Source organism: Monodelphis domestica, chromosome 1 (assembly GCF_027887165.1).
Source record: "Monodelphis domestica isolate mMonDom1 chromosome 1, mMonDom1.pri, whole genome shotgun sequence".
In the NCBI taxonomy this organism is placed as follows: domain Eukaryota; kingdom Metazoa; phylum Chordata; class Mammalia; order Didelphimorphia; family Didelphidae; genus Monodelphis; species Monodelphis domestica.
In genome coordinates, this window is record NC_077227.1 from 24,243,635 (window position 1) to 24,269,309 (window position 25,675).

The 25,675-nt window shown below is 45.5% G+C and overlaps 1 protein-coding gene across 1 annotated transcript; it reads left to right on the plus strand.

The window, feature by feature from the left end:
- The first annotated feature begins 1,076 nt into the window (after positions 1 to 1,076).
- NRBF2 (nuclear receptor binding factor 2) lies at positions 1,077 to 25,675 on the plus strand. Its single transcript, XM_007478270.3, has 4 exons — positions 1,077 to 1,394; positions 18,031 to 18,115; positions 22,086 to 22,126; positions 24,213 to 25,675. The coding sequence occupies exons 1-4, from the start codon at positions 1,365 to 1,367 to the stop codon at positions 24,918 to 24,920; spliced, it is 864 nt and encodes a 287-aa protein (XP_007478332.1). The 5' UTR covers positions 1,077 to 1,364; the 3' UTR covers positions 24,921 to 25,675.

Sequence of the window (25,675 nt, forward strand, 5' to 3'; positions counted from 1 at the left end):
GGTGTGGGATGTAATCAGTGAAGCTTAGAAGTGATAAAAATTTTATAGTGGGGTGTGAAGGAATTAATGGTATACTTAGGGATTATTGAGATAGGCAAGTGAGCAGTAGGATGAGGTTGATTTCAATGAAGTGAGGCAATTATTGAATCTTGAGGGTAGTTCATAGGCTATGAGGCAGTGTGATGTTGGTATAAGGTCATCCAGTAGTTGTGAGATGGTCCTATGATCATTAAGAATTGATGAAGAATTTGTAGGTTATCTGGTCCCCATTGACACCTCTCAATCAAGACTCCCAACCTGGTCCACCAAAATTCCTCATGACCATTAACCTTCTCCTCACTCCTCTCCCTGCTCAGGCGCAATCATCACTGGCACCTACTGACACCTCTCCCTGCAAACCCACAAACTACTTCCTAGCCTAACTAACAGTAGAAACAGCCAATGGGATTGTAAAATAGAAAGATAACCATGAGATGTTTGGGAATAGCATGGATGTGTAAAGGCTGAAGAGTCTGGAGAATGGTCGTTGGGGATGTCTAGCAGGATAATAGGGTTAGAGAGTCAGTAGGGTAATTTTAAAAAGTTAGTGGGCAAGATGGTTAATGGTGCCAGGTGACTGTTGAAGGCGGGGGTAGTCACTGGGATGAGAGATGGTCTGCGAGGTCAGTGTGGGGTGGACAGCAGGTTACTAGGGTGCACGAGGGGTGTCCACGGGGGTTGGGGAGTACTCGATAGAGGAGAAAGTTTGGGAGGAGTCAACGGGGCAGGGAGGGGTCAGTGAGCTAGGGAGGAGTTAAAGGGGCAGGGAAGGGTCAACAGACAAAGGAAGAAAGGCCAGTGGATATTAGACAGAGTCAAGGAGTTAGGGAGGAATCAGTAGGGCAGGGAGGGGTCTATGGAAGGTCGAGTCGGAGTTAAAAGGAAGTCTGTAGCAGGGAGGGGGGAAACGGGGCGAAACTCTTCAAGTCTAGCCAGTCTCAACCTGTCCACGTGCTCTAGAGTCTGGCTCCCCTGACTCCTCCCCTCCCCATCCTCCCAGTCCTGCCTCCAAGAAGCTCTCGCGAGATCTCGGACGAGGAACGCGACGGAAGGAGAATCGCGCTGGTGGACTGGGATTCCTCGCCCCGTCAGCTCCCGCGGCGTCGCCCGCTCGTTACGTCATCGCGCCGTGCGTGCGCTCGGGGGGCGGGCTTCGGCTCCGGCTCCGGCGGCGGCTGAAGACGGGGAGGAGGAAGCGGCGGCGGCGGCGGCTGTGTTGATCCGGCAGAGGTGCCGAGCTGCCACCCGGTCCAGTCCGAGCGCCGCCCTCCTCCGGCCCTCCATGAGCCGGGGTGCCGCCGCCGCCGCCCCCCGCCCCGGCGTTTATGGAAGTGATGGACGGGCCCTTGAACCTGGTGAGTGCTGGAGGGAGGGGCAAGGGGCCCTCCCCCTGCAGCCCCGGGCCTCCATCTCCCCGGCTGTGCCCCGGTCCTCGTCCCTCCGCCTCTAGGCCCCCGCGTGCCTCAGTTTCCCTGGTGGCAGGAGAGTGCCCCCGCGCGCGCACCCACCCGAGTCTTGCCCGCAGGGCCTGGGCTCCCTGGCCTCAGTTTCCCCCCGGCCCAGGGCCCCGACGCCACGTCGCCGCTTGCCCCACGGTCGGGAGCTCCAGCGGGTGCTGGAGAGCGCAGCGCAGGGATCGGCCCCCCCTCCTTTTCCTTGTTGGTGAAGGGCGGAGGAGCTCCGAGGACGCTGCTCCGGCTGGTGCTGCCCGGAACTCTCGTTTCCCTCTGAGCTCCTTCGTCCACCGACGATGGTGAAACCTTGAGGGAACAGGGACCAGAGCTCTGCCCGCAGTCGGGGCGGGGAATAGACCCTGCTCCCATTGCCCAGCGGGTAAACAGAGGCCACCCACGGGATTCCCCGCGGGTCTGCTGGGCCTTCAAGTTCTCCCGAAACCGGCGGCTGAGATCCAGCCGGGGCCGAGCCAGTGCTGCTCCCAGCCCAGAATTGCAGTCCTGAGGCCGGTGGTGTCTGAGGTGGGGGTGGGGGTGGGGGTACTGAGGTACTCCCACCCACCCACGCCCCTCCCTTCGGGTTTGGCCCTGGAACCAGAAAGGGGTTTCTTAGCTTGGGGGAGAGAAGGCGTCCAGTCTGACCCCTACTGTAACAGGGAAGGGAACTGAGGCACTGAGGGATCAGGCACTTGCAGGATTCAGACTTGTCTCCTCAGACTCCAAATAGATGGTTCTTTCCGCTGCTTTGGACTAGGGGTCGCTTCCTCTGCAAACTTAGAACTTCTCAGGTACTTGAAGGGCTCCAAGATCGCCTGGAGAATAACAGGAATACCTTGCAGTTCGCAGATGGAGGTCCGAGAGGGGAGCACTCTTCCTGACTCTCCAGCCAGTATTGAGGGCAAGCTTTATTTCAACCCAACAATAGAAAACTGTCCAACCACTTAAACTTCTAAAAAGAAACAGTTGCCTTTCCTTTGAGACCATTAAGCAAGGCAGATTTTTGGGAGGGAGAAGAGTGGTAGAAGTCCTGCTTCAGGCACAGGTTAGGCCAATTGACCACTGAGAATCCTGCCTGGCTCTCAGGCCATGTGATTGTTAGCCTTCTGCTGGGATTCTTCCATGGAATTACCTAAGGTTGAAGCTGCCTTCTGGTTATTTGATCTCCCAGGAAATCAGAAGAGTCCTGAAAACTTTCAGTTTGTTCTCTCAGAATGAAGAAGAGGGGGCAGTTGGTGCTCCTCAGAGATGGACTCTAATGACTTTTGGTATTATGAAAGCATGCTTGATGAGGAGGAGCCAAAAAACCTTTGTTTTTCCAGTTTATTCCACTATGAGCTTAAGCAAGCTTTTTAGCCCTGGGCTTCTGTTTTGTCATTTAAAATGCTGCACTTATTAAGCACCTATGCAGCAGACTGGACTAGAAATACAAAGCATGACTGAACCTACCTTCAAGGATTTTAAAACCAGAGTTGTTAGACTAGATGAACTCCGGCCCTAAGTTTATTTCACATACTTCAGTGACCAAGGGGTCATGGCTTTATAAAAGGTGGGAAGTCAAAAAGAGCCCCTTTGGTTTTTAATGGCACAGATTGTATTGGTTCCTATGAATCACCATTGACTTTTCAATGCTAAAATTTCCTAAGGACATCCACTAATTCTCCATATTCCACATTCTAGACTATTTGATATCAGGGATTTTTCTGCTAATTAGGCATTGGAAATTTGGGTTTCTAGTTTAGTTGATTATTGGAAACTGACTTGGCTAACAATATTATTTTTTTCATGGGGTTTATGGTGGGCAGGGCAGAGTGCTAGGGAAAGGAGTAGCTTTGATGTTTTTGATCTCATTACAAAATACCAGGCACCAATCCCAGAAATGCCCCTTAGTCTTAAGAGAACTGGAACCAGTTGATAGTGTGTTGTAATGTGTTGTTTAGTCATGTCTGACTCTGTGACCCATCTGGCCTTTTCTTGGGAAAGATCCTGCAGTGGTTTGCCATGTCCTTCTCCAGCTCATTTTACAAATGAAGAAACTGAGGGTTGTGACTTGCCCAGGGTCACACAGTTAGGAAGCATCTAAGACCAAATTTGGGTTCAGAAAGATGTGTCTTCCTGGCTCCACGCAGAGCATTCTATCTACTGGGACACACTGCCACTACATATCACAACATTAAATGGCTCTAAGGTTTACTGAGTTCCCCGAATATATAAAGCATCTCCTTATGTAGGTACATCATAAATTTATTGAATTGAGAATGTAAACTCCATGAGAACAGAAATTATTTCACCAGTGCCTAGTTAGTGCAGTGCCTAGAACTCCTTTGGTGCTTTATGAATTCTGGTTGGTTTAATTCCGTCCCTACTCCAACCTGTTAATGGAAATATACACTAGTAACTCAGGTTTTTTTATAATGATTATTCCTTTTGTTCCTAAGGTAGGTTTAGGGTTAGATGATTGTTCTACCTTAGTGGCTTGGTTTCAAGGAACAAGAATACCATTCCAGTTTGTGTTCCCCTTCAGGAAGTATCTACATTAGGGGAGACTTTTGAAGTAGGGTAAAATGGCTTAAATGCCAGAGAAGGGATTGGTATGGCAACTGGTGTGGATTCCAGTGGTGGTTAGTCTTTTTTTCTTTCCTTTTTTTGAACCCATACTTTCTGTCAATCAATACTGTGTATTGGTTCTAAGGTAGAAGAGCAGACTAGACTACCAAGCTTGCTCCCTAGTGTTTTCTACTGATGAAGCAATGCTAACTTGGTCCAAAGCTATTTTTAATTTTTGCAATGATAAATCTGTATGTGTCCTCTGTCCATTTTTATAGATGACAAAATATAGCAATGGAGAAGGGAAATAATTGCCCAGATCAATGACTCACTAACATATTATGGATAACAACTTTGACTCCCCAACCTTTTCTGCTCCAATTTTCCTGCCAACTGCCTGATGCACGGGCTAATTTTAGTGTCCCATACCTATACTGTCAAGGGGTCCCAGAAGTGGGCTATTTGGATCAGAATTTAGTGCCTTACAATTGATGTAGCAAATTTGGCACCATTATCAGCAAGAGTAGGTTTGAAATATCCTATTTAAAATATTGCACATATGTGGTGACCTCAAGTCTTCATTTCTTAAGTCAACAAGAATAAAATGTGATCAAATAGTATCAGGGTGTCTCCATTTTGAACAACTAATTAGTTATCCACCATTTTCCTTTGTGCAGATAAGAAAGTGAGCAGTGATACTAATTCAGCAAATTGAACAAATGTTGACTGAGCAGCTACAGTCAAGGTGCTACTTAGGATAAAAAGATGGCAACTTTTTGTCCTCAGTTGAGTACATCATTGATTCAGTATAGGAGATAAAGTGAAATTCATAATCATTCTAATCACCAAGTGTGACTCCATGTTGGATCTGGAAGGTCTTGCTTGTCTCTTCTCCCTCAATTCATTGCCTGCTAGCTTGGGAGGAGTGGATAGGGGCATCAGGGCATCAGCTAGACTGCCCACCTCTTTTACTCTTCTAATGACTACTTAACATTGAGTCAGCCAGGACCCGGCACTCTGGCATTTGTATTGGTTGCACAAGTAGGGGTAACTTCACAGCAACTTAGCATAAAAAGGAACCTTAGAGGTTTTCTGGTCCAATCCCCTCATTTATGGGTCAGAAAATTAGGGTTCAACAAAGGCAAATGAGAAGTTACACAGATTATACAACAAGGGACTCCTAGTCCAGTGCTCTTTGAACTTCCTCATTGCTGTACACAATAGCTTTTGTTCAGAAATTATAACTCTATTAATTTTTTAAAGCCAGAGATCAAAAAGTAAATGACCTTTAAATTCTTTAATTAGTCCAGAGGTGGATACATTAACCACCTTGATTGATTTATAGGAGAAACTAATTTAAAAACAAGTTACCTAACCTCCACAAAAGAGATAATGACCTCTATTGTTGACCTCACTGACTTGTTAGGATCACATGGGATATAATGTCTGTAAAGCACTTGGTAAACATGACCAAGCTGCCTAATGTCACCTAGTATCCACTGCTGCTATTACTCATGCTGTCTACTCACTGGCCCCGTGGCCTTCTGAGCCTATTTCTGCCCCAGCCTGGAAAGCAGGATGACCAGCCTGTTCTTTTCCATTGCTCAGTTTCGAGTTGCCCTTTGGCAGCCTAGTAGAGATGAGAAATTTCTATTTTGTTAGACTAATCAGTAGCTAGAGAGCTGGCCTTGAAGTCAGGGGGCCTTGGATTCTAGATTTGCTACTCGTTTATGGGGCACATCACTTAACCCCTCAGTGTCCTCATCAACTCTAAGACTGAGCAGCAGGTGTGAGCTAACTTCATCTTCTTCAGGAGTTCCCTATACTGCTGATGTCCAGATTGAGCAAAGAAAAACAGCTCTTTTTATATTGGACTAACTTTCCATCTCATTACAATTAGAGATTAAATGTGTTTTTGGACACAAGCAGAAGTGTTCCATGACTTTTGCCCTTAGGAACTGTGGTCAATTGCAGATGAACATATATGTCACTAGCTAATCTCTACACCAAAGCCATGCTTGCCTCTTCAGACATCAAGGTGGCAATAGGCCTGAAGTGAGGAAGATCTGAATTCAAATGTGGCTTCGGACACATCCTCACTGTGTTAGCCTGGCAAATCATTTATTCTGTTTGCCTTAGTTTTCTCGTCTGAAAAAATGAAGAAAATAATAGCACCTACCTTCTAGGATTGCTTTGAGGACCAAATGAAGTAATATTTATAAACTGCTATATAAATGATGGTTGTTAGTATTCAGTGTTGTTAAGTGACTCCTACTTGTGTTTCCCTTACTCACTGAACTGTCTGAAAATTATTTTTATCACTATTATCATGGGAGCTATCAGCTTCCCACTATCACTGAGTAAACTTGATTAGAAGCTTGTACATTTTTTGCCCATCTGTATGAAGTTTTTCTTTTCTTTAGTTGTTTGACCCTGGGAAGATCACTTAATCTCTTAAGGTTTAGTTCCTTGTCTGTAAAATAAAAGGGAATTAGACAAAATGATTTCTAAAATCCCTTTGAATTCTAAAAACCCCATGATTCCTGAAAAAGAAACCTCTTTGTATCTGAGATCACATGAAGCCCTATCCTTTAGTGCTTTCCCCATCTCCATGAAATTTTAAGAAATTTGCTTGACTCTCAAACTCTGATAGCAACAACAGCAGCAACATTGACTTAAGATTCCCAGAACATTTATGGAGGTGACTTCATCTGATCATAAGCTGAATTTGTCTTCTGACTTGGCCAAAGTTGTGGCCTAAATGTCTTAGGCTTGTTTAGTATTACATCAGTGGAGCTATAGTTCTACCTATTTGCCTGCTAGATTTCTAGGTCTGGTCCACTAAGTGATCAGCAAATGTCTTTTTTTTTTTTTTGCCTCCAGACTAGACTGCTGACTTTATTGGTTTTTAAAACTCTTTGCAATGGCAGCAGACCTTTAGGTTATAGGGCACAGATGAAGAAACAGAGGGAGGCCCCAAGAGGTGAAATAGTCTTCTGACTCAGTCCATTGCTTATTCTAAGCCCCAAGACAGTCTTGGGTGGGATTAACTGCCCTAGTTTTTGAGAACTAAATTCATCATCTGTGTCCCTAAACGTGCTCTGCTTCTTAACTTCTAGATATCTGTCATTGGCTTTGTCATCTTCTAACAGGCCATGGTGAGAGTTTTTTCCTTCTACCTCCCTAATCCTGCACATAATTGGTTCAGGCTCTGAGTGGAGTCTAGATGTACAGCTACTTTGACTAATGTGACCTATTTCCTTCAATTCCTAAATCTTTAACATGAGGATAATTCTTAGCCACTTGTTTAGGCTCTTGCCCTTTCAGGGAATCTCAGCTCCTCATTCTCTCCTGCATAGTCAATTCGTTGTGAAGTCATGTTCAGTCTCCCTCAAGCATCTTCTCTCTCCTCACAGTCCCTGTTCAGGCTCTCCCCGCCTCATCTGGACTAGCTAGAGAAGCTCCTCATTGGGCCCCTTGCCTTGGGAATCTTCCTTTTTCCACCCCCACCCCCAGCTGCCAACATTGTTCTGCTCTAGCACTCTGACTCCATTACTCTTCTGCTCAGGAAATTCCTGACCTGACCCCAGTTTCCTTTTCCCACCTTAGTAAATACTGTTTTCATGGTGGCCTCACATAAGACTCCTCACATCGTCTCCCTGCCTTTGCACCTGAATGCTCTCTCCTCAGCTTGTGCTATCTCCACAGGAGGCCTTTGTGTCCTAATTCCAAACCCCTAAATTACCTAGTTTGTGTGTATATAGCACAGTGCCTGGCACCCAGAGCATTTGGGAGTGAAAGCTTGTTTGAATATCTGTTCATTGGAGAGGACTTCTAGATGGACATCCAGGTGGAAATGGCAGTGATGTAGAGACAGATTAGGGCTGCATCTTAGAACTTGGCTGGAGCTGAGCATCTAGCAGAAGGCGTGAGCATGCTGAGTGCCAGGCACTGTGCTCAGTGCTTTACCGAGACTCTCTCTTGATCCTCACATCAGCCCTGGGAGATAGGTGCTCTTATTTCCATTTTACAGTTGGGAAAACAGGCCAACAGGTTAAATGACAAAGCTAGGAAATATCTGAGGTCAGATTTGAACTCAGGTCTTCTTACAATCCAGGCCCAATGTTTTATCCACTGTACCCATCTAGCTGCCTCTGAAGAAAACAGTTTAAAGAGACGGAAGATGATCCTGAGCATACTCCCAGTACCAATAGTAGGTGCCTGTAAGAAATGTTAACAAATGTGTATTAGTCCTATTTTTAGGTAGGAGTCCTGGTGTATTCTATCTACATTGTAAAGAAAATGCCCTTATTGGCTATCTCTGGGCTCCTCCTCCTTGCCAGGCCCACCCCTCACCATAGGCACTCATTGCTGTCCTCTCCCTTTCTTAAAACCCTCCCTGGGCCCTATACCTTCTCTTAAGTTGTCACTGTCTTCTTGTAGTCTGCCTTCTGGCCTCATCATTCCACTAAACTGCTTTCCAAGGTTATCGGTGATGTCTTAGTTGTCAAATCGGATGGCCTTTTCTGTCCTAAACCTCAGGAGGCAGCTAGGTAGCCTATGGATTAACAGAGCACTGGGCCCAGAGTCAGGAAGACCCGAGTTCAAATCTGCCTCAGACTAGCTGTGTGACCCTGGCCAAGTCAGTTAACATTTGTTTGCTTTAATCCACTGGAGCAGGAAATGGCAAACCACTCCACTATCTGCCAAGAAAATCCATGGTCAGTATTGGCAAGCTGTGTCCCAAGAGTCACATGTCATCAAGAATTGGCCCCAGAGGAATGACAGCAGTAACCCTCCTCATCCATGTCCTCACTGTGAGTGGTCCTCAGCTTCTGTTCTGGACCGTCTTCTCTTTTCACTCTCTCAGTAACCCTGAGAACACGTCTGAAATGTCCAAGAGACAAGTGGTGATCAGTCTCAGTCTCCCTGAATCTTCAGAGCTCCATCACCAGTTGTCTCTTGGACCTAGTTTAGGCACGATGTTCCAGAAACAACAGATCCAAAGCAGAATTCTTTGTCTTCCCCCTTAGCCTCCTCCCCAGTCCCTTATTTCTGTCAAAGACACCACCTTCTTTCTGTATCTCAGATTCATCCTGCCTGCTCTCACCCCACACATCCAGGCAGTGGCCAGATGTTGCCATTTCTACCTTCACAACATCTCTTGCACCCCAGCCCTTCTCTCCATGCCCCTCTTAGAGGCACACCGTAGTCCAGACCCTTCTGCCCTCCCAGGTCAGTGTAATGTGGCCCCTTATCTCTCCTGACTGGTCATACTACATACATACTACAAACAGCTGCTGCCAGAAGTGCACATCCACATCTAAGTGTGACTTCCCCTTGCCTCTGGGATAAACTCTGGGGGTTAGCTTTAAAGCCTCCCAAGAACTGCTTTCTGAGCAGGGGTCATCCTGTACTCTGAATCTAGCCAGCCTGCTCTCTTCATTGGCTGTCTCCAGGCCCAGAAGACTATGCCCCCTCTCTCCCTAGCCTCCCAGGTGACCTCTGTCATTTAACATAGAGCATCTCAAGCATCTTCTGCACAAAGCCTTGCAGATTCTTCCCTTCTGCCCAAATGTTGTATTTTTGTAGATATTTGAGTATTCAAGCAATCATTTTATAAACTGTTCCTTAACTTTTTGTGTAGAGTGCATTTTTATATGTCCTTGTTATCTGCCTCATTAGAGTAGAAAGTCTTTGATTTAGGGAGTTTCCTTCCCTCACTTTGAATCTACAGCATTTAGCAGTGTGCCTAGCACACTAGAGGGTGCATAGAAAATAACTTATTGGTTGATTAATTATCTAGGGAGAGAGTTCAGTGACAAGCCCAGCTTGGGGGAAGACAGGATTTTTGCCCTGGCCCACTTCTGAAAGGGGTGCATTTTTTAGGGGGAGGAGTACATGTTTTTTCATCATCCCTTTAGGAAATGTTCTTTTTCCCCTCTTAGGCCAGTAGCAGATACAGCTCAGATGGGAGAAGTACAGTGAAGATTTTGCCTTTGGTCAGAAAAACTTAGCAATTAATTACTATTTTTAAAATCATTAGATATAAATTCAGAGTAGAAAAGTATTTACCAAGTTTGATATGCCTTGTTTCAAATTAAGCTTCTTGAATCCAAGATGTAGCCTTTAAAAATTTTTTTTCCTTAAAAACTTCTGTCTTAGAATTAATGCCACGTATCAGTTACAAGGCAGAAGAGCAGTAAGGCCTAAGCAATGGGGGTTAAGTGATTTGCCCAGGACCACACAAGCTAGGAATGACTGAAGCTGAATTTGAATCCAGGACCTCCCATCTTCCAGGCCTGATTATCCACTGAACCACCACCTTCCTGTTCCCTCCCTTAAACCTTTTTTTTTTAACCCCATTGTTTCCTTTATAAGAATAAAAATGTAGCATTTTTAAAGTAAAAGCTGTAAATGTGCTATTTTCATTAGGAGGAATAGAATGTGTATCACTTATTTCTTTACAAAAACAGTAATAATAGGTAGCATTTATTGAGTGCTTTATGATTTGCAAAGTTCTTTACATATCATTCTCAAGTGCCATCCATATTGGTTGTATTATAATTTAGTCATATTAGCTTGTGGAGAATAGGTGGACCATTGGAGATTGTTTTGGTGACCCTCCAAATAGTCCAATGAGTATTAAGAAATTCTCAGGAGAATTATTATAATTATCTTTTAAGTAGCAAGTATGAAAAAAAAATCTCCTTGAGAGCAAGGAATGCTCAAGTTGCCTTTCCATGTGCAGGCTAAAACACTACCTCGCTGAAATACTTAATGAATAAAAACAGCACTTTTAATAGGTAAATGGTAACCCTAAATGAAAGGATATTTGTCTGAGCTTCAAAATGAGGTGTCATGTGAAACTGGCCAGGGGGAAATGGCAGGGGGTGGTTGGGACAGGGTTCTGTTATATAGCAAAGTCAGGAATTCAGGTAAGGGACCAAAAGAAAGGCTTGTAGCTTGGTGTCAGACTAATTTTCCCCAGATCTCTAGCAATCCGGAGTGGTTGCTCTGACTTGCCATCACAAGGAGCACAAGGAATCTGGCTTTTTCTCCTTTTCTGCATTGTTAATATCACATACCTTTTCACTAGTTATCTGAAATATTTGCAGTCCCAAACAAGTTAAACAGTTAAATATTATCTGATATGTTTGTACAGTCACTGGTTAATATTGACATCATATTGATTAGGAATCTTGGAATTAGTTTGTCATTCATTCAAAGTAGATTTTAAGCTCTCTGAGAACAAGAACTGCTTCTTTATTTTTTTACCTTGTGCTTTGCATATTATAGAGTTTCTGCTCTCAATTGCAGGTCTTTCTAGAAACTTTTACTTTCTGTACTCTTGAAACTCTGACTTCTTATTCTCACTTACTTTGTTATTTAACTCAAATTGGCATGGCTATGTGGCACCATGGATAGATAGGGCTTGGAATCAGGAAGACTCATGTTCATGAGTTTAAATCTGGCCTCATACACTTCTGGCTGTGTGAGCTTGGGCAAGTTATTTAACCCAATTTGCCTGAGTTCCTTCTATGTAAAATGAGCTGGAGAAAGAAATGGCAAGCCACTCCAAGTATCTTTGCCAAGAAAATCCCATACGGGGTCATGAAAGTCAGTCATAACTGAACAACAAAAATTTAATTCAAATGACTGAGTTGTTATTTGATTATTCCTTATTTCTAGCAATAACCAGAGTGATTCTACCTAGAGAATTGGAAGAAAGAATTTGGGGCAGCTAGGTGTCCCAGAGAATAGAAAGCTATCTCAGATACCTCCTAGCTGTGTGACCCTAAACTCATTGCCTAACCCATATCACTCTTCTGCCTTAGAACCAATACATAGTTTTGATTCCAAGATGGAAATTAAGGTGTTTTTTAATTTTAAGAAAGAAAGAACTCATTTCCTTTTTTTTACTTCTGTTTTTAAAATGACATGTGTACATTGACAAATATAATTAAAACCCCAGCCTGTGAGATTTAAAAGTTATACTTGTCCCTGTAAACTTCTGCTCTTTGCTTGTTAACTCTACACCAAAGATGTCTAGATGAACTTGAATATAATACCAACATCTTCCTTGTTTTAATGATCTTTTAACTTCCCAGCCTTATATACGAAATGGATTAAGTAGCTCCCTTTCTGCATGTAAAGTTGGCAAATTGACACCAAAAACAGCTTGGTTTCATAATGTAAAAGTGATTTAATTAACACTTTAAGGCTTTAATGAATTATTTTACTCCAAAACAGTTCTATGAGGCAGGCACCATAAGAATTATCTCAGTTTTGCAGAAGAGAAAATAGAGGCTCAGAGACAAGGTGTTTACCCAAATTTTGCCGGACAAGGCAATGCTGGAACTCAGATTTGAGCCTGGGCCTCAGACTCCAGATCCTAGTGTGTTACAAGAAAGGACACTTAGGTGTCAGAAAACCTAAAGTCCCCTCACTACTTTAGGCCCTGAAATTTCAGTTTACTTATCTGTAAAATGGGTAGGATGCTATTTGCCTTCCCTCAGCCACTGTGAGAAGGGCTTTGTAAATTGTTAAGTAAGCACCAAGGTCTTGGTGCTGTTTTTAGCTTTGATAACTTCTGAACTTTTCCTGCTATGGAGCTTAAAAAGTAACATTTGAAAGGTTTATTATTTACAGGATTAAACTTTCTATTTCTTATTAAAGTTGTAACTTAATCACGGTGTCTTGTGCTCTTCAGCCAGTTTTTGAAGTTTATAAACATTTTCCTCAGTGACTGAAAGGGTTACATTTGTTATCTAGCCTAAGGACCCCCAAAGAATGTGGGACATGCCAGGTGATAGGACCTCCTCCCATCCAGATTCTGGGGCTGCCCCTTTGGGGCTTGTTCATCCTGCCCCCAGGATGTTTGCCCTCCATTACCTCTGCCCGAACACCCCTTCAACAGAAGCATTTCCCACTAGGTGTGGGATACCTTTCAACATCATGCTTTCTTCCTGCTTCCTTTGGGGTGCTGTCTTCCCCATCAATCTTGAAGCTCCTTGAGTGTTCTCTCTTGCTGTGTCCTTAACGCTTCTAGGACCTTGCACAGACCTGGCATATACTGCATTTTCATGCTAAGTCTTCAGGAATTGCCGCCACTTCACATTACTTACCTGGTTCAGAGTTTTCAGCTCACTTGGCTCAGAAAAATGCTCTTACAAATTGTTGGGCAGCTTCTTGGAAGATGACAATTGGGGTGGGTTACTTTCTAGGGTGAAGACTGCTTTTTTTTTTAATTCTGCAAGCACTATGGGCTGTTCTCTAAATACTTACCTTTTTTAAAAATAGGAGCCATTTACTGTATTGAATAGTTTTCTCCATAACTTTCTGTTTTGTGATTAAATGCCATGGCTTTGCTCTTTGTGGATAATCCATAAGGCCTAGCACAAAGCCTTACCCAGGGAAGCATATGGATGTGAAGTTGGCAGCAGTTGCTCAGGGGAAGTAGTCTAGCAGGCAGGGAAAGGATCATCTTGGAAGGGGCTGGGCTTGTTTTAGCACTAGAGCCTTGTTCTCGTTCTCTCTGACTCTCTCTGTCTCTGTCTCTCTCTCTCTCTCTCACTCATCTCTCTTCCCTTCTCTTTCTCCATCTCTCTCTCTTTCATCTCTCTCCCTCCCTCTCTCTCTCCTCCCCCTTCTCCCCAGGGGGACGGAGAAAGGAAGGCCTGAGCCCCTCACTTAGGGGAGGAAGTAAACACTGAGGGGCAGGGAGACCAGTGGAGAGGAGGAAGGGAGCAGCTCCACCAGTCCTTCGGCCTTTCTAGTGTGACAAGGAAATCACTTTAAAAGACTGATATATATATATTAATTTAAGGTCGCCAAGGAATTCAGCTATGTAATTCCTAAATGAAAACTCAAGTCAGCAGTCAACCTTTCATGGAGTTTAATTACAAACAGGAGAAAGAAAGGTATTAGAGATAGAGGTAGAGAGAGAGAGAGAAAGGGGAGAGAAGGGAATAGGGCTTAAATACCCCCTCTGTTTAGGCTGGGCCAAAAGGCCCAAGCCCTTAGATAGCTGAGGCAAAGAAAAGAGATCAGTCCCTATCACTCACGTGACCAAAATGGAGAAACAGTCTCAGGGGCCTCCACCTCCAGCCCCCTTCAGAGCAAAACTTCTCAGAGCACAACCTCTCAGAGCAAAACCTCTCCAACCTCCCAGTCCTCAGACCCCGCTATCTTTAAGGAAACCATCTAAGTTCCCTCCCCTCAGTTCTCACATCTACCAATCACTGTCCATGTCTTCCCTGTGCCAATGGTGGCTCTAGCTTAACCCAGGACCGCCCAGAGGTCTGTGGCTTTGCACATGTCTGTTGAAGGTCATATTCTCAAATAATTAAACCTTGATCCTTTTGCTGCAGCCCTTCCTAAATCCTGTTACCCTGAGTAGGGTGGAGATTGGAAGTTCCAAGACCTGGTTCTGTCATTCCAAGTATCGTATCAATTCTAAAATCAATCATGACTCAAAGAACTTCCTGTTCTATGCTTAAGCATAGGTCAAAGCCCTTTCCATTATTCAGCCAAAGGTTTCTGTCCTAAAGTAATCTTAAGTAGGGAGGAGAAGGACCATCCCTACCTAATGTTGGAAATGGGGAAATTTCCAACATTCATAAGTCTAAGAAATTTTAAGGTTTACAATAGTAACTCAGCCCGTGCCCACAGAAAAGCCTCTGCATGGGATGGCATGTGTGCCATAGGCTTGCTATCATGGACCTATAGTATGTGGAAGAAAGTGATATAGAAGAAGCCCTCCTGGAGGTTTTGGAGCTGGGGGTGAGGTGACTCCATCTGTAGAAACGACACATTGGCAGTTCTGTGGAGAGATCCCAACGAAGAGCCTTTTACAGTAGTGTAGGTGAGAGGTGATAAGGCTGTTTGAAGGGGGTGAATGGAAGAAATGTGGTGGAGACTTTGGGAAGATGAAGGAGAGTTCCTAGTTGAGGTTGAGAACTTTAGAAGGAGAGTGGGATAGTCTACATCAGAAACTGGGTGATCTGTGGTCTGCTGTGGAATACTGCTTGCCAAAAACTTCCCTGTGCCTTGCTGGTGCTTTCATCCAAAAGCTCCTCAGGTTAGGAGTAGGTCATTTTCATGGGTGATATGTCAAATTTCCCTCCATATCTTTGGTGTTTGGGAAGAGAGTGATGAGGAAGATGGTGATGAGGATGGCAGCTGTAGCATAGTTTAGAGCCCTTCCCTGTCATGAATGTGCTCCAGCTTTTCAGTCTTCTCTCTGAAACAGGTCAGCTTGTTCCATCATTTCCTTCAGTCTGGATTTTCATGCATCTCTAAATACAGCCTAAAAAGACATTTGCTGGTTCTGGTTGCCAGTTTGCTCTGTTGACTCACATTGAACTTTCATTGAAAATTCACATTAGACTTTCTGCCCCCGCCCCCAAGGTGGTTTGGGTTGGTTTGTTTCCAAATGAACAGCCGTTTTAGTCACATCTCCCTTCTGTTGTACTTCTGAAGTTGATTTTTTGAAACCAAATGTAGAACTTAAATTTTTCTCACAAGCTTGGTTTACCCTATCATCCTAACCTACCAGGATGTCTTTAAACCTCTTTAGGCCTCTCTTTTCTTATCTGTAACATAAAAGGTTGGATTAATCTGGAATTAAAATTTTTTTTTTTTTGGTATCATGGACAGCTCTAACAGGTGAACACCTCAGAATAATGTTTTTAGATTAATTGAAATAAATGTTAAATTTTAGTTAGATATTAATGAAAATGTATAATCCAAGTTTCTGGCCCCTCAAAATCCATCCATGAACCCTAAGTAAAAGTCATGTGCCAGGTACTGTTCTAATTGATGGGAATGAAAAAGAAATGTTGGCTTCAAGGGGAGACAACATACAAAAACTCTACAAACAAGATAGGTACTAGGTAAGTTGGAGATGCTCAGCAGAAGGAAGAAATTAATAGAGATTGGGAAAGGAGTGGGATTTTTGTTGTACTCAAGGAAGCCAGGAGGCTTAGGTGAAGAAGATGAGAAGATGACAACTCCAGGCCTGGGGTGCAGGCCTAAACAGTCCTAGGGTTGGGAGATGAAGTGTCTAGTCTGAGGAATAGCAAGGAGGCTGGTGACATTGGGTAGCAAAATGGGGGGGGGGGGTTGGAGCAGGAGCCTGAGCTGTTGGGTATGAGGATGCTGCTACCATCGGAAAGGAGGCAGGCCATGAAGAGCTTTGAACAATAAACATGATTTTATATTTGATCTTGAAGGCAATAGGGGAGCTGCTGGAGATTCTGAAATGGTGAGGGTAAGTGTGACATGATCAGAACTTAACCAGCTGAGAGTGGAGAGAGACAGGAAGAATGGAAGCCACCAGTAGGTGACTGCAGTGGTTCAAGTGTGAAGTGAAAAAGGCCTGGACCCCAGGGTGGTGTTAGTGTCAGAGGAGAGAGGGTAGAAGCACTTAATGACAGAGGAGGGTGAGAGAGGGGTCAGAGGATGCTGCCTGGGCAAGGAGCAAGGATGTTGTTACCTTTGACTCATTCTTCTATAATACTTCAGATGGGCTGTGCTTGCCCAGTGTGGGACTCCTTTCCACAGACACAGCTGTAGAAGATTGTTTCATGAGTGAATTGGCTGATGTTTCAGTGATGAGTCTCTCACAGCTTCACTGATCTATTTCTGGGAAGACTGTCTCCCTCAGAGCTGGCACACAGGAAGTGCTTAAGTACTTGGTGGGACAGGTTAAAGCCCATACTCTGCCACAGCCTTTGAGAACCCAGAAGCTCCTCCATACCCTGTTATGTTGCATCATTGGAGTAGGACAACAAGATGCTAGAGTTGGAATGGACTCTTCATTGTACAGATGAGGAGACCGAGACAGAAAGGTAAAAGGTGGTGCTCAGTTCCTGGCCAATAAAGATCAGAGACAGGATTTGGATGCAAAGTTTTCTGATGCCCAAGTCTGGCTCTCTGTCCCAAATCCCATAATATTGTAGACTTCTGGGGAGACTTTAAGCACTAAAAATCTTAATCGTAGTATTGATGAAAACTAAAAACATTTGTAGCTATGTTGATGTAGTTTCTAGGGTTTTCCTTTTTTGTAACATAACTAAAACTACCTCAGTTTGTAAATATTTGCCCTTCAACTATATAATCACTAGAAATGTTGAAATAGGAGCTTGCTAATTAATATAAGAAGGGGTAGCTGAGGCATAATGGAACTCTGCTGGAATGAGACTTGTGCTGAGTAGAACCAGATATTTCTCAGGAATATCTGATAGAAGAAATCCTTTTAAATGAGGGGGGAAAGCATCAATGATTATCTGACAAATGCATCTGAGAAATAGAATTATCAACTGCCAATAATTTAACAACTAACATTTCAGAACTATAGGATTATCCTTTTCTAACTGCTTTTGGGACCACTTTGCTTCTTGGTGCCTCTAGTAGTAGGGGGTCAGACAAATGAATATCACATTTTTACTTGTTCATGTCTTTGAGAAATGAAACTGATATTAAGTGAACTTTTGTTTATAGATTTCATCCATATTACCCTCATTCTCTGGTCCTCCCCCCACCCCAATCAACAACTTCTTAATTTATGAGCTGAACAGGACCTCAGAAACTGGCTATTACCTAACTAGTGCCTGGACAAGAATCAGTTCTATGACACTCCCTAGAAATGATCCTCAAGGTCCCGCTCAGATTTCCAACGAGAGGAAACCCACTCTCCCCGGCAACCTATTCCATTTTTGGCTCTAACTCATCTCTCTCTTCCATTTCTGTCCTTTGGGGCCAAACAGAAGATGGTCTTAATCCCTGTCCTACATGAAAGCCCCCAAATACCATGAAGCAAGCATCTGGCTTTCCTTTATTTCCAGCTCTCTTTTAAAGACATGGTGCCCAGCTCTGAACGTAGCCTCTTATTCCTGCTGTTCTGAACCCCAGCCATAACCTTGTCACCTCGGCTCCTTGCTTCCCTTGAGCCCCTGATTCAGTGGCCCTCTGGCGTTTTATTTTCCAGGCTCATCAGCAGAGCAGGAAAGCAGACCGGTCATTAGCCGCAGGGAAATACGAAGAGGCCATTTCTTGTCACCAAAAGGCGGCTGGTGAGTGTTCTAGACGTGTTCCTTCTAAATGACAACATTAACTTTTGTGCTAACTTGAGCGGTTTCACTTCCCCTCTGTGTCTTCAGTCTTTCTTTATTTAGAATGGAAAGAGCAGTAATAACTGTGGCCTTCAGCGTTAGACTCTCCAGTGGAACATTTGTTTTTCCACTAGCGATGATGGCCATGTGCTGATGAGCCACCGAGGGACTTGTTTTTCTTGCATGATAACCCAGGATGACATCCTCAGGCTGGTCAAGGATTCTGGGAAATTCCATGGAGTGTGCTGATTTGTGAGGACAGAAGCTGATTGTAGGGTGATTGTCAGATCATTCACTATCACAGCCAGGGCAGGAGGCTTGGATTTCAGACAGTTGACCATTTGGGATTTTGAACATAAATAGCTGAACCAACCACTATCAGCCCCTTTATCTGCTTTCTCAGAATGCATAGCTTAAATAAGCTCCTTTTGCTTCTAAAATTCTTTGTCACATTCAGGTACAGAGATTAAAGGAAGCAGCCTGCCAGAGCTTGTTGGTTTAATTAGGAGGCATTGCCCAGCTCTTGATTAGTGAGTCTCACAAAGATAATTGAACTAGATAGGCCACTGAGTAGTTTTCCTGGTTTTAGTAATTTTAAACCATTTTAAGCCCTTATCTAGTGCTTTGACTTGCTCTTTGACTTGAAATAAAACCATACACCCTCATGTTTTCTAAAGTGAAGTAAAGAATCAAATTAGGACTTTGAGCAGCAGTCTGAAGTTAAAGGAAATCCTTGTCCTCAGATTGGGGGGGGGGACCTAATAGTAAATTGAGGACATTTCTGAAGCACCCCTGGGACCTCAAAAGTTCTTAGCTGAGCACTTTCAAGAACTGTGGTTCTGGGTCTTCTTTCTTTTTGTAAAGGGCATGTTTTCTTTGCTGACTACAAAGCGACTAAAACACCTTCATAGTGTATAAATAGTCCAGAGATGAAATGAATGTCTTCCTTTCTGTCATTACATGAGCCTTGGATGGGGCTGGGGAGGGAAGGGAATAGGAGAGGAGAGCTGGGGACAATGAGCGCATTACAGCGATGTTAAAGGAGCGCAGTGTTCATCATTCACATGAGGCATGTTTAGCTGTGTTTCTGCAATCAGGCTTCACAGTTCTGCTTTGTGCTCTGGTAACAAGTTAACAGATTGGGGTGATAGAATTTTAATAGTGAGAATTAGTCCCTTTCTTCTGCCAGTTACCCTACACTTAATACTGAGTTTGGGTACCACATTTAGTCAGAATCTGGTAGGGGGGAGGATAGAAAGCTGGCAGTTTAAAGGAATTTCATCACACATATGCCTCAATTTTGCCACTGATTTAGTTGTGTGACCTTGGGCAAAGCACCAGAACTGGTTTTCTCCTTGGTGAAAAGAGAGGTGAACTGATACTCAAAATGCTTTTCCACCACTGTGATTCCAAATCTGTGGTTGAAGTCATTAAACATAACTTTGAATGACACAAAATAAAAGCAGGCGTGGTGAATTTGGAGTCTGGGTTTGAGTTCTCCCACTGCTGCTTGCCTTGGGCAGCTTCAGGAAAGCAGCTTATCCTCCCTTCAGCCTTAGGAGGAAAGGGGGGACCCCCGAGGTGTCATCCTGTGATTCTGTGAACTTGAACTCATGGCAGTGGTTTGGGTGTGAAATGTGATCATCCCACCTTCCTTCCAAAAGTTTTGTTCAGCTTCGGTTTCCCTTTTCAAACACCATCATCACTGACAATTGTATGATAGCTGGGAAGAGAAGGTGGCTCTAGGCTTTGGAGGTCCTTGATGGCAGACAGAGGCATGCAAACTCTACTCTAAAGATTTTTGAGCAGAGGCACGAAGACCCGGATAATCTGGCAGGGACAAAATGACAGATATGGGGGGGAGGATCTTAAAAGTCACTTAATCCAGTCTTCTCATTTTATAGATTAGAAAGTCTAGGTTACTTAGAGCTCAGATAACTTGACTACAGTCATGCAGGTAGTAAATGGTAGCTCTGGGATGTTCTCGGGGGTAGGAACACTTCCTTCTTTTGTCTCTGTGTGTCTCCTTCCCAGTGAAACATATCTGTGAATTTGAGAGAGGAAGACTCTAGCAGGTAGGTGGAGCCGGACAGCAGCATCAACACCTAAAGATTTCAGCAGACTTGAGCTGTGGTGCTTCCAGCAGTTAAAGAGGAGCAGTGCCGCGGACTTGAGAGACAGCAGGATGCACATGGGAGAAAGGCAGAAGATTCCAGGGCTATAGAGCATCGCTGGCCTTAGGGTCAAGTCTGAGAAGAGTGACAGGCCGGCAGGGGGGGGGGGGGGGGCTGACATTGCAAGAAGAGGTCACAGTGGGAAGGCTGGCTGAAATACAGTAGTGACAGGAGGCCAGAGGATTATGGTCCGAAAGGGAGAGTTTTCCTGTAGGTGGGAGAGGAAGAGTAGAAGCTGCATATCAGGAGCCCTGACTTCGATATAAGCATGGAGCCAGAATGTTGGAGGGGACAACCATGGACATGGACTGAATTTGAGAAAGACAGAGCTAGGCCTGCACTCCAAAGACAAGAAAGAGGAAAAGGCCACAAGTACAAAACTGGAAACTAAGGGGGCGCCTCCCATTGGGGAATGGGGAAACACAATGACATAGAAATGCTGTTCACTCATTTCGGTTGTGTCTAACTCTCATGATCCCAGAGTTTTCTTGACAGAGTGGGGTGGTTCTCCATTTCCTTCTCCAGCTCATTTGATAGATGAGGAAACTGAGGCAAAAAGTGACTTGCCCAAGGTCCCACAGCGAATAAGTGTCTGAGGCTGGATTCAAACTTGGGAAGATGAATCTTCTTTCTCTGGGCCTGGCATTGTGCCCCTGAGCTGCCTTGTAAATATACTATTGTGCTATAAGAAATGATGGAGACGGTTTCAGAGGAACTTGGGAACATGTACAAGCTGGCGCAGAGTGACGGGAGAAGAATCAGTAGAGCTGCTGATCCTGTAGCATCAATAGGCCAACAATGGCAGTTCCTAAAGTACTCTGACCTGTGCTGCCTGGTACGTGGCAGAGGCCACAGGCGGGCCGAGTCAGCAAAGCCTTTTTGGATATGGCCAGTGTGGGGGTTTGTCTAAGGGTGACAGACCTTTGTACTTAAGGGAGGTTACTGGGGGAGAAGGGAAAGACGTGGAGCCTCAAGGAGCACCCCGGCTCCAGAGGGGTGAACGAGCAGCTCCGAGGTTCCTGAGCAATGGGAACAGAGGACGAGGGGTGGGAGGTGGCTGTAGGGTCACAGAGTCACCAAGCAGCTCCTCTCCCAGCCCATGGGAGGAGGAGCAGCCAGCAGTGTTGGGTGCTCAGGGAAGAGGAGCCTCCCAGGAAGAGCTGGGGCTCTTCCCAGAAAGGGAAAAGGCAGAGGAGGAGTTTGCGGTCATGATGTAGCAGAGGAGACCCCTTTGCTGACATCACTGCCCAGGAGAGTTCCTAAAGTCAGAGCAGGGTTCTCGGCTTCTGTGTGGCCTCTCCTTGGGGCACAGCACCCCACGTCTTGCTTCTTGGTCCTAGCGAGTGCTTCTCCCCAATCCCAGGGAGCAGTGGGCATGGTGTGGGGATGCCTCCTCGTGTCTACGGGCTGCCCCTCTGTCCCTGAGTGGCCATTGGCTTCTCACTGGTCAGGCCAGGCCAGGCCGCACGCTGGTCGTTCCTAAACATCATTACAAAATGCTCTATAGGCTGGGATTAGAGTGGGGGAAGACAGCTGAGCCTTAGTGAGTAGTAGGAGTCATGTGGGTCATTGGCCCACCCAAGGCCACTCTTCTCCCCCATCTTTCCTAAAAGGCAAGCCTTGTAGGTACACGTGATGGGCCCATTCACATTTTGTTACACGGATGCCATTTTAAGTTCAGTTTTGCCGGTTGGAGATTCTTTGATGTACACTTGTTTTGTTGCTGTTCTTATTAACGTGCCTCTCTTTTTATGTAGCGTATCTTTCTGAAGCCATGAAGCTGACCCAGTCTGAGCAGGTGAGAGACTTTACTACGTCATATTGGAGATTTCCTTAGAGAGAGCCAGGAATGGGATAGCGAGCGTCTCCCCTGAGCTTGGTCTCCCTCCTAGACACTCCCGGGCTGAACTGCTGCGGGGCAGCTTCCGTGCTGTATCGATGCCTTTGCTTTGGCCGCCCCATCCTTTTCTGAGTATGTCCCTGCGCAGCGCAGCGAGCTTCCCCTTGTCTACAGAGCAGGGGAGGAGAGGAAGACCTTGAGCCGGGCTTTCCTCCTTCCCTTTGCTGCTGTTCCCGCATCGTTTGCCCCATTTAGGTTTCTGGAGGCTTCATGTCTGCCGGTCTGACTTTCCCTGAATCCGTTCATTTGCTTCCTCCCTTTTGGAGTTTCTGGTGGCTCAGCGACCCTGTTCTATTCACGTGCAGTTCTACTTAGTCGCCCATTAAGAGCATCGACTGCTTCTGGTGGCCACAGCCCCGTAGCAGTAGAACCATCCCTGGTCACATGGCCCAGGCTGATGGGAGACCCACTCCAGCCCTTCTAGGCCTGGGAGAGCTTACTCCCATGAGCAGCGCAGACCCTGCTTTGTTGGCCTGAAGTTGGACCTGGAAGGGCCTGGAGGGTCTGACCCAAGGCCGCCATTTTATCAGTGAAAGGCCCGAGGAGCAGCGGGCTGAGTGAGGCGACTGTGCCAGGCACCTTCGGGTCCTCGTGCCCTTCCCAGCGTGCCAAGTCAGAAGGGCCGTGATTGGTTCTTGGTGGGGACCCTTCAGCGGCTCTTAAGTTCCTCCGGGTCCTGCCCAGCTAGCCCTTCAGGAGGTGCTTTTCAGTGGAAGCTGCAGGCGGGCTCCTCCTTCCTGTAGCTCCAAACTGGAGTGAGAGTGGCTGCCTGTAGGGTTTCCATTGCTGCTGGCCTCATTGATGAAACCCTTTCTGTGAGGCTTTGCAGAAGAGCCACCCACATCCCCCAACTCCCGAAGGTCTGGGCTTGCTCTCATTGGTCCGTGGTTCTCAGTCGGCCCCGGGTCACAGCTTCTACGAGGTGCCCCCCAAATCGTATGGAACGCAGCTCGCAACTGAGTGAGCCTTTTGGCTCTGCTGGGCTGGAGTGCGATTCCTCTTGGCAAGAAGCATGGTGCCGTGAGCAGAAAGTTAGAGAGCCAGTTTGATTGGGGGCCCCCTTTCCTCTCCTCGTCTTCTCAGCGGCTGCACGAGGGATGGTTGTAGGACAAGCTTTCTCCCCCCAGCCCTGGGAAAAACAGCCGCCCTCTCCGTTAAACATTGGCAGGTAGGGATTGTGGCTGCTGGAGCAGATGGCTCTTCGGTGCTTTAAGCACTTGCCAAATGCAGAGATTCTTTCTAGCAGCTCTTTGTGGTGGCAAAAATTGGAAATGGAGGCACCATCCATCAGAGACTAAGTTTTGATACATGATTGTGATGGAATACTATTATGTGATCAGAAAAACCTGGAAAGACTTGCATGAACTGATGCAAAGTGAAGCGAGCAGAACCAGAACTGGTCCACAGGAACAGCTGATGATCAGCTGTGAATGGCTGAGCTGTGATTAGGGACGATTCCAGAGGACTCCTGATGGAATCTGAATGTACATTAAAACATACTATTTTTCACTTTATTTTTTTCAAATTTTGGTCTGTTTTGCATGATTGCACATGTATAACTTAAATCAAATTGCTTGTTGTCTCAGAGAGAAGGTAGGAAGATTTGGAACTCAATTTTTTTTTAAACCAACATTAAAAATTGTTTTTCTATACAATTGGGGAAAATAAAATATTTTATAAAATAGGGAAAGGTGAAAAGAAAAGTGCACATATTCATATATTCTGCATTTATTTTAGAAAGTACCTTATTGGAATTATGACTCTCCCTAGATGAATTGATAGCCAGCTTGTCATTTAGCACAATTTTCAGGCTTTCTAAAGTTTGAAATTTTTCCTTACTGATTCTTAAGGAGAGTTTGTCAAAAATAATTGTAGTTTTCCCATATTTAATTCCAGTTTTACCAGCAAGTGCAGGGAATTTGAAACGAGTATTGAGAAGCATTGGAGTGCTTATTGGCTTTTATGACCATTTTCTTCTTTCTAGGCTCAGTTGTCATTGGAATTACAAAGGGATAGCCACATGAAACAGCTCTTGCTTATTCAGGAGAGGTGGAAAAGGGCCAAGCGGGAGGAAAGATGGAAAGCCCAGCAGACCCCTGACGGAACCCCTCACCTTCTGACATCGTGCAAGCCATCTGCTGAAGATGGGTCTGAGGGTCCGAGTGGGCCTAGGCCTCAGCTCTTGAGTCCTGCCCCCGAGAGGCTCTCTCCAGCGGTGCCGGGGGTCTTCGACAGGGATCCAGACACTCTGCTTTTTCTCCTTCAGAAGAGGAAAGACCCAACCGAACCATGTACTGTCAGCAAAGCCCCAAAAGATGACAAAACCATAATAGAAGAGCAGGCAACCAAGATCGCCGATCTGAAGCGACACGTAGAGTTTCTGGTGGCCGACAACGAAAGACTGAGAAGAGAAAACAAGCAGCTTCGGGCCGAAAAGGCCAGACTCCAAAAGGCTCCCCTCGAAAAGGAACTGGATGTTGATGCTGACTTTGTAGAAAAATCTGAATTATGGAGCCTGCCTCCCCCAACAGAGACTGCTTCATCCGCCTCTGCCTGGCCAGAGTTTGCCGCCAATACAGGAAAAGCCAAGGACATTCCTATCCCCAACCTCCCTCCCTTGGATTTTCCATCCCCGGAGCTCCCACTTCTGGAGCTCCCCGAAGATATTCTGAAAGGACTGATGAACAGCTAAGCGGACAGGCACGCGGGGCTACGGTGGTGGTGAGGCAGAGGAGATCATACGGGAAACACGGCGAAAAGGGAAAACCACGGAGCTCGCAACGTCCTGGCCGGGGCGGCTCGCCCGATGGGCCCCTGGAGGAGAAGCGGCCCCTGAGCCAGAGAGCCGGCCGGCCGGGGGGCGGCCTGCAGCGGGGGGCGCTGACCCTCGTCCCCAGGGTCTCCCCTGACTCAGACCAGACGGCGACCTGGAAGAAGGTTCTTCAAGCAGCAATTCTTTTCCTTCCTTAACTTCAGGGTTGTGCTCTACGTAATAATTAATCGATAATGCCATAAAGGATAATACGAAATCGGATTAGCAGAGGAGCCCCAGGGCGGCCTTGTTCCTATCATGCGTTGACTGCATGCATTTTGTTATGCACCAAGTGATTCATTGTGGTGAGGCTGGGCAGCCGGGGAGGCCGCCACACTTTGCACTACTCCGAATGGGATGATAACCTCAAGACGATCTATCAGGAGAAATGTTCGAATTTCCACTGTATGAAGAAAGGAACCAAATTATTAGTTCTGCTTTTTTAATTATCAGTTTACATAATTAATCAGGGTGCATCATAAGTTGTAACTTTCTGTTTGCTGTATTAAAATGTTAGGCATCATTTACAAACTGCCCGAGGATTAGCCCTTTGTTTTGAATGGTGCATGAATGGGAGTAATGCAAGTTGGCAGTATTTGATTGCAAGAAATCAATAAAATAATGGTGTTTTATTA

Excerpts from the sequence above, each read along its gene's own strand:
- NRBF2 (XM_007478270.3), top strand. The coding sequence starts at position 1,365 with ATGGAAGTGATGGACGGGCCCTTGAACCTG. Across the intron at positions 18,116-22,085 it reads TTGTCACCAAAAGGCGGCTG|CGTATCTTTCTGAAGCCATG; the intron begins GTGAGTGTTCTA and ends CTTTTTATGTAG. Across the intron at positions 22,127-24,212 it reads AGCTGACCCAGTCTGAGCAG|GCTCAGTTGTCATTGGAATT; the intron begins GTGAGAGACTTT and ends TCTTCTTTCTAG.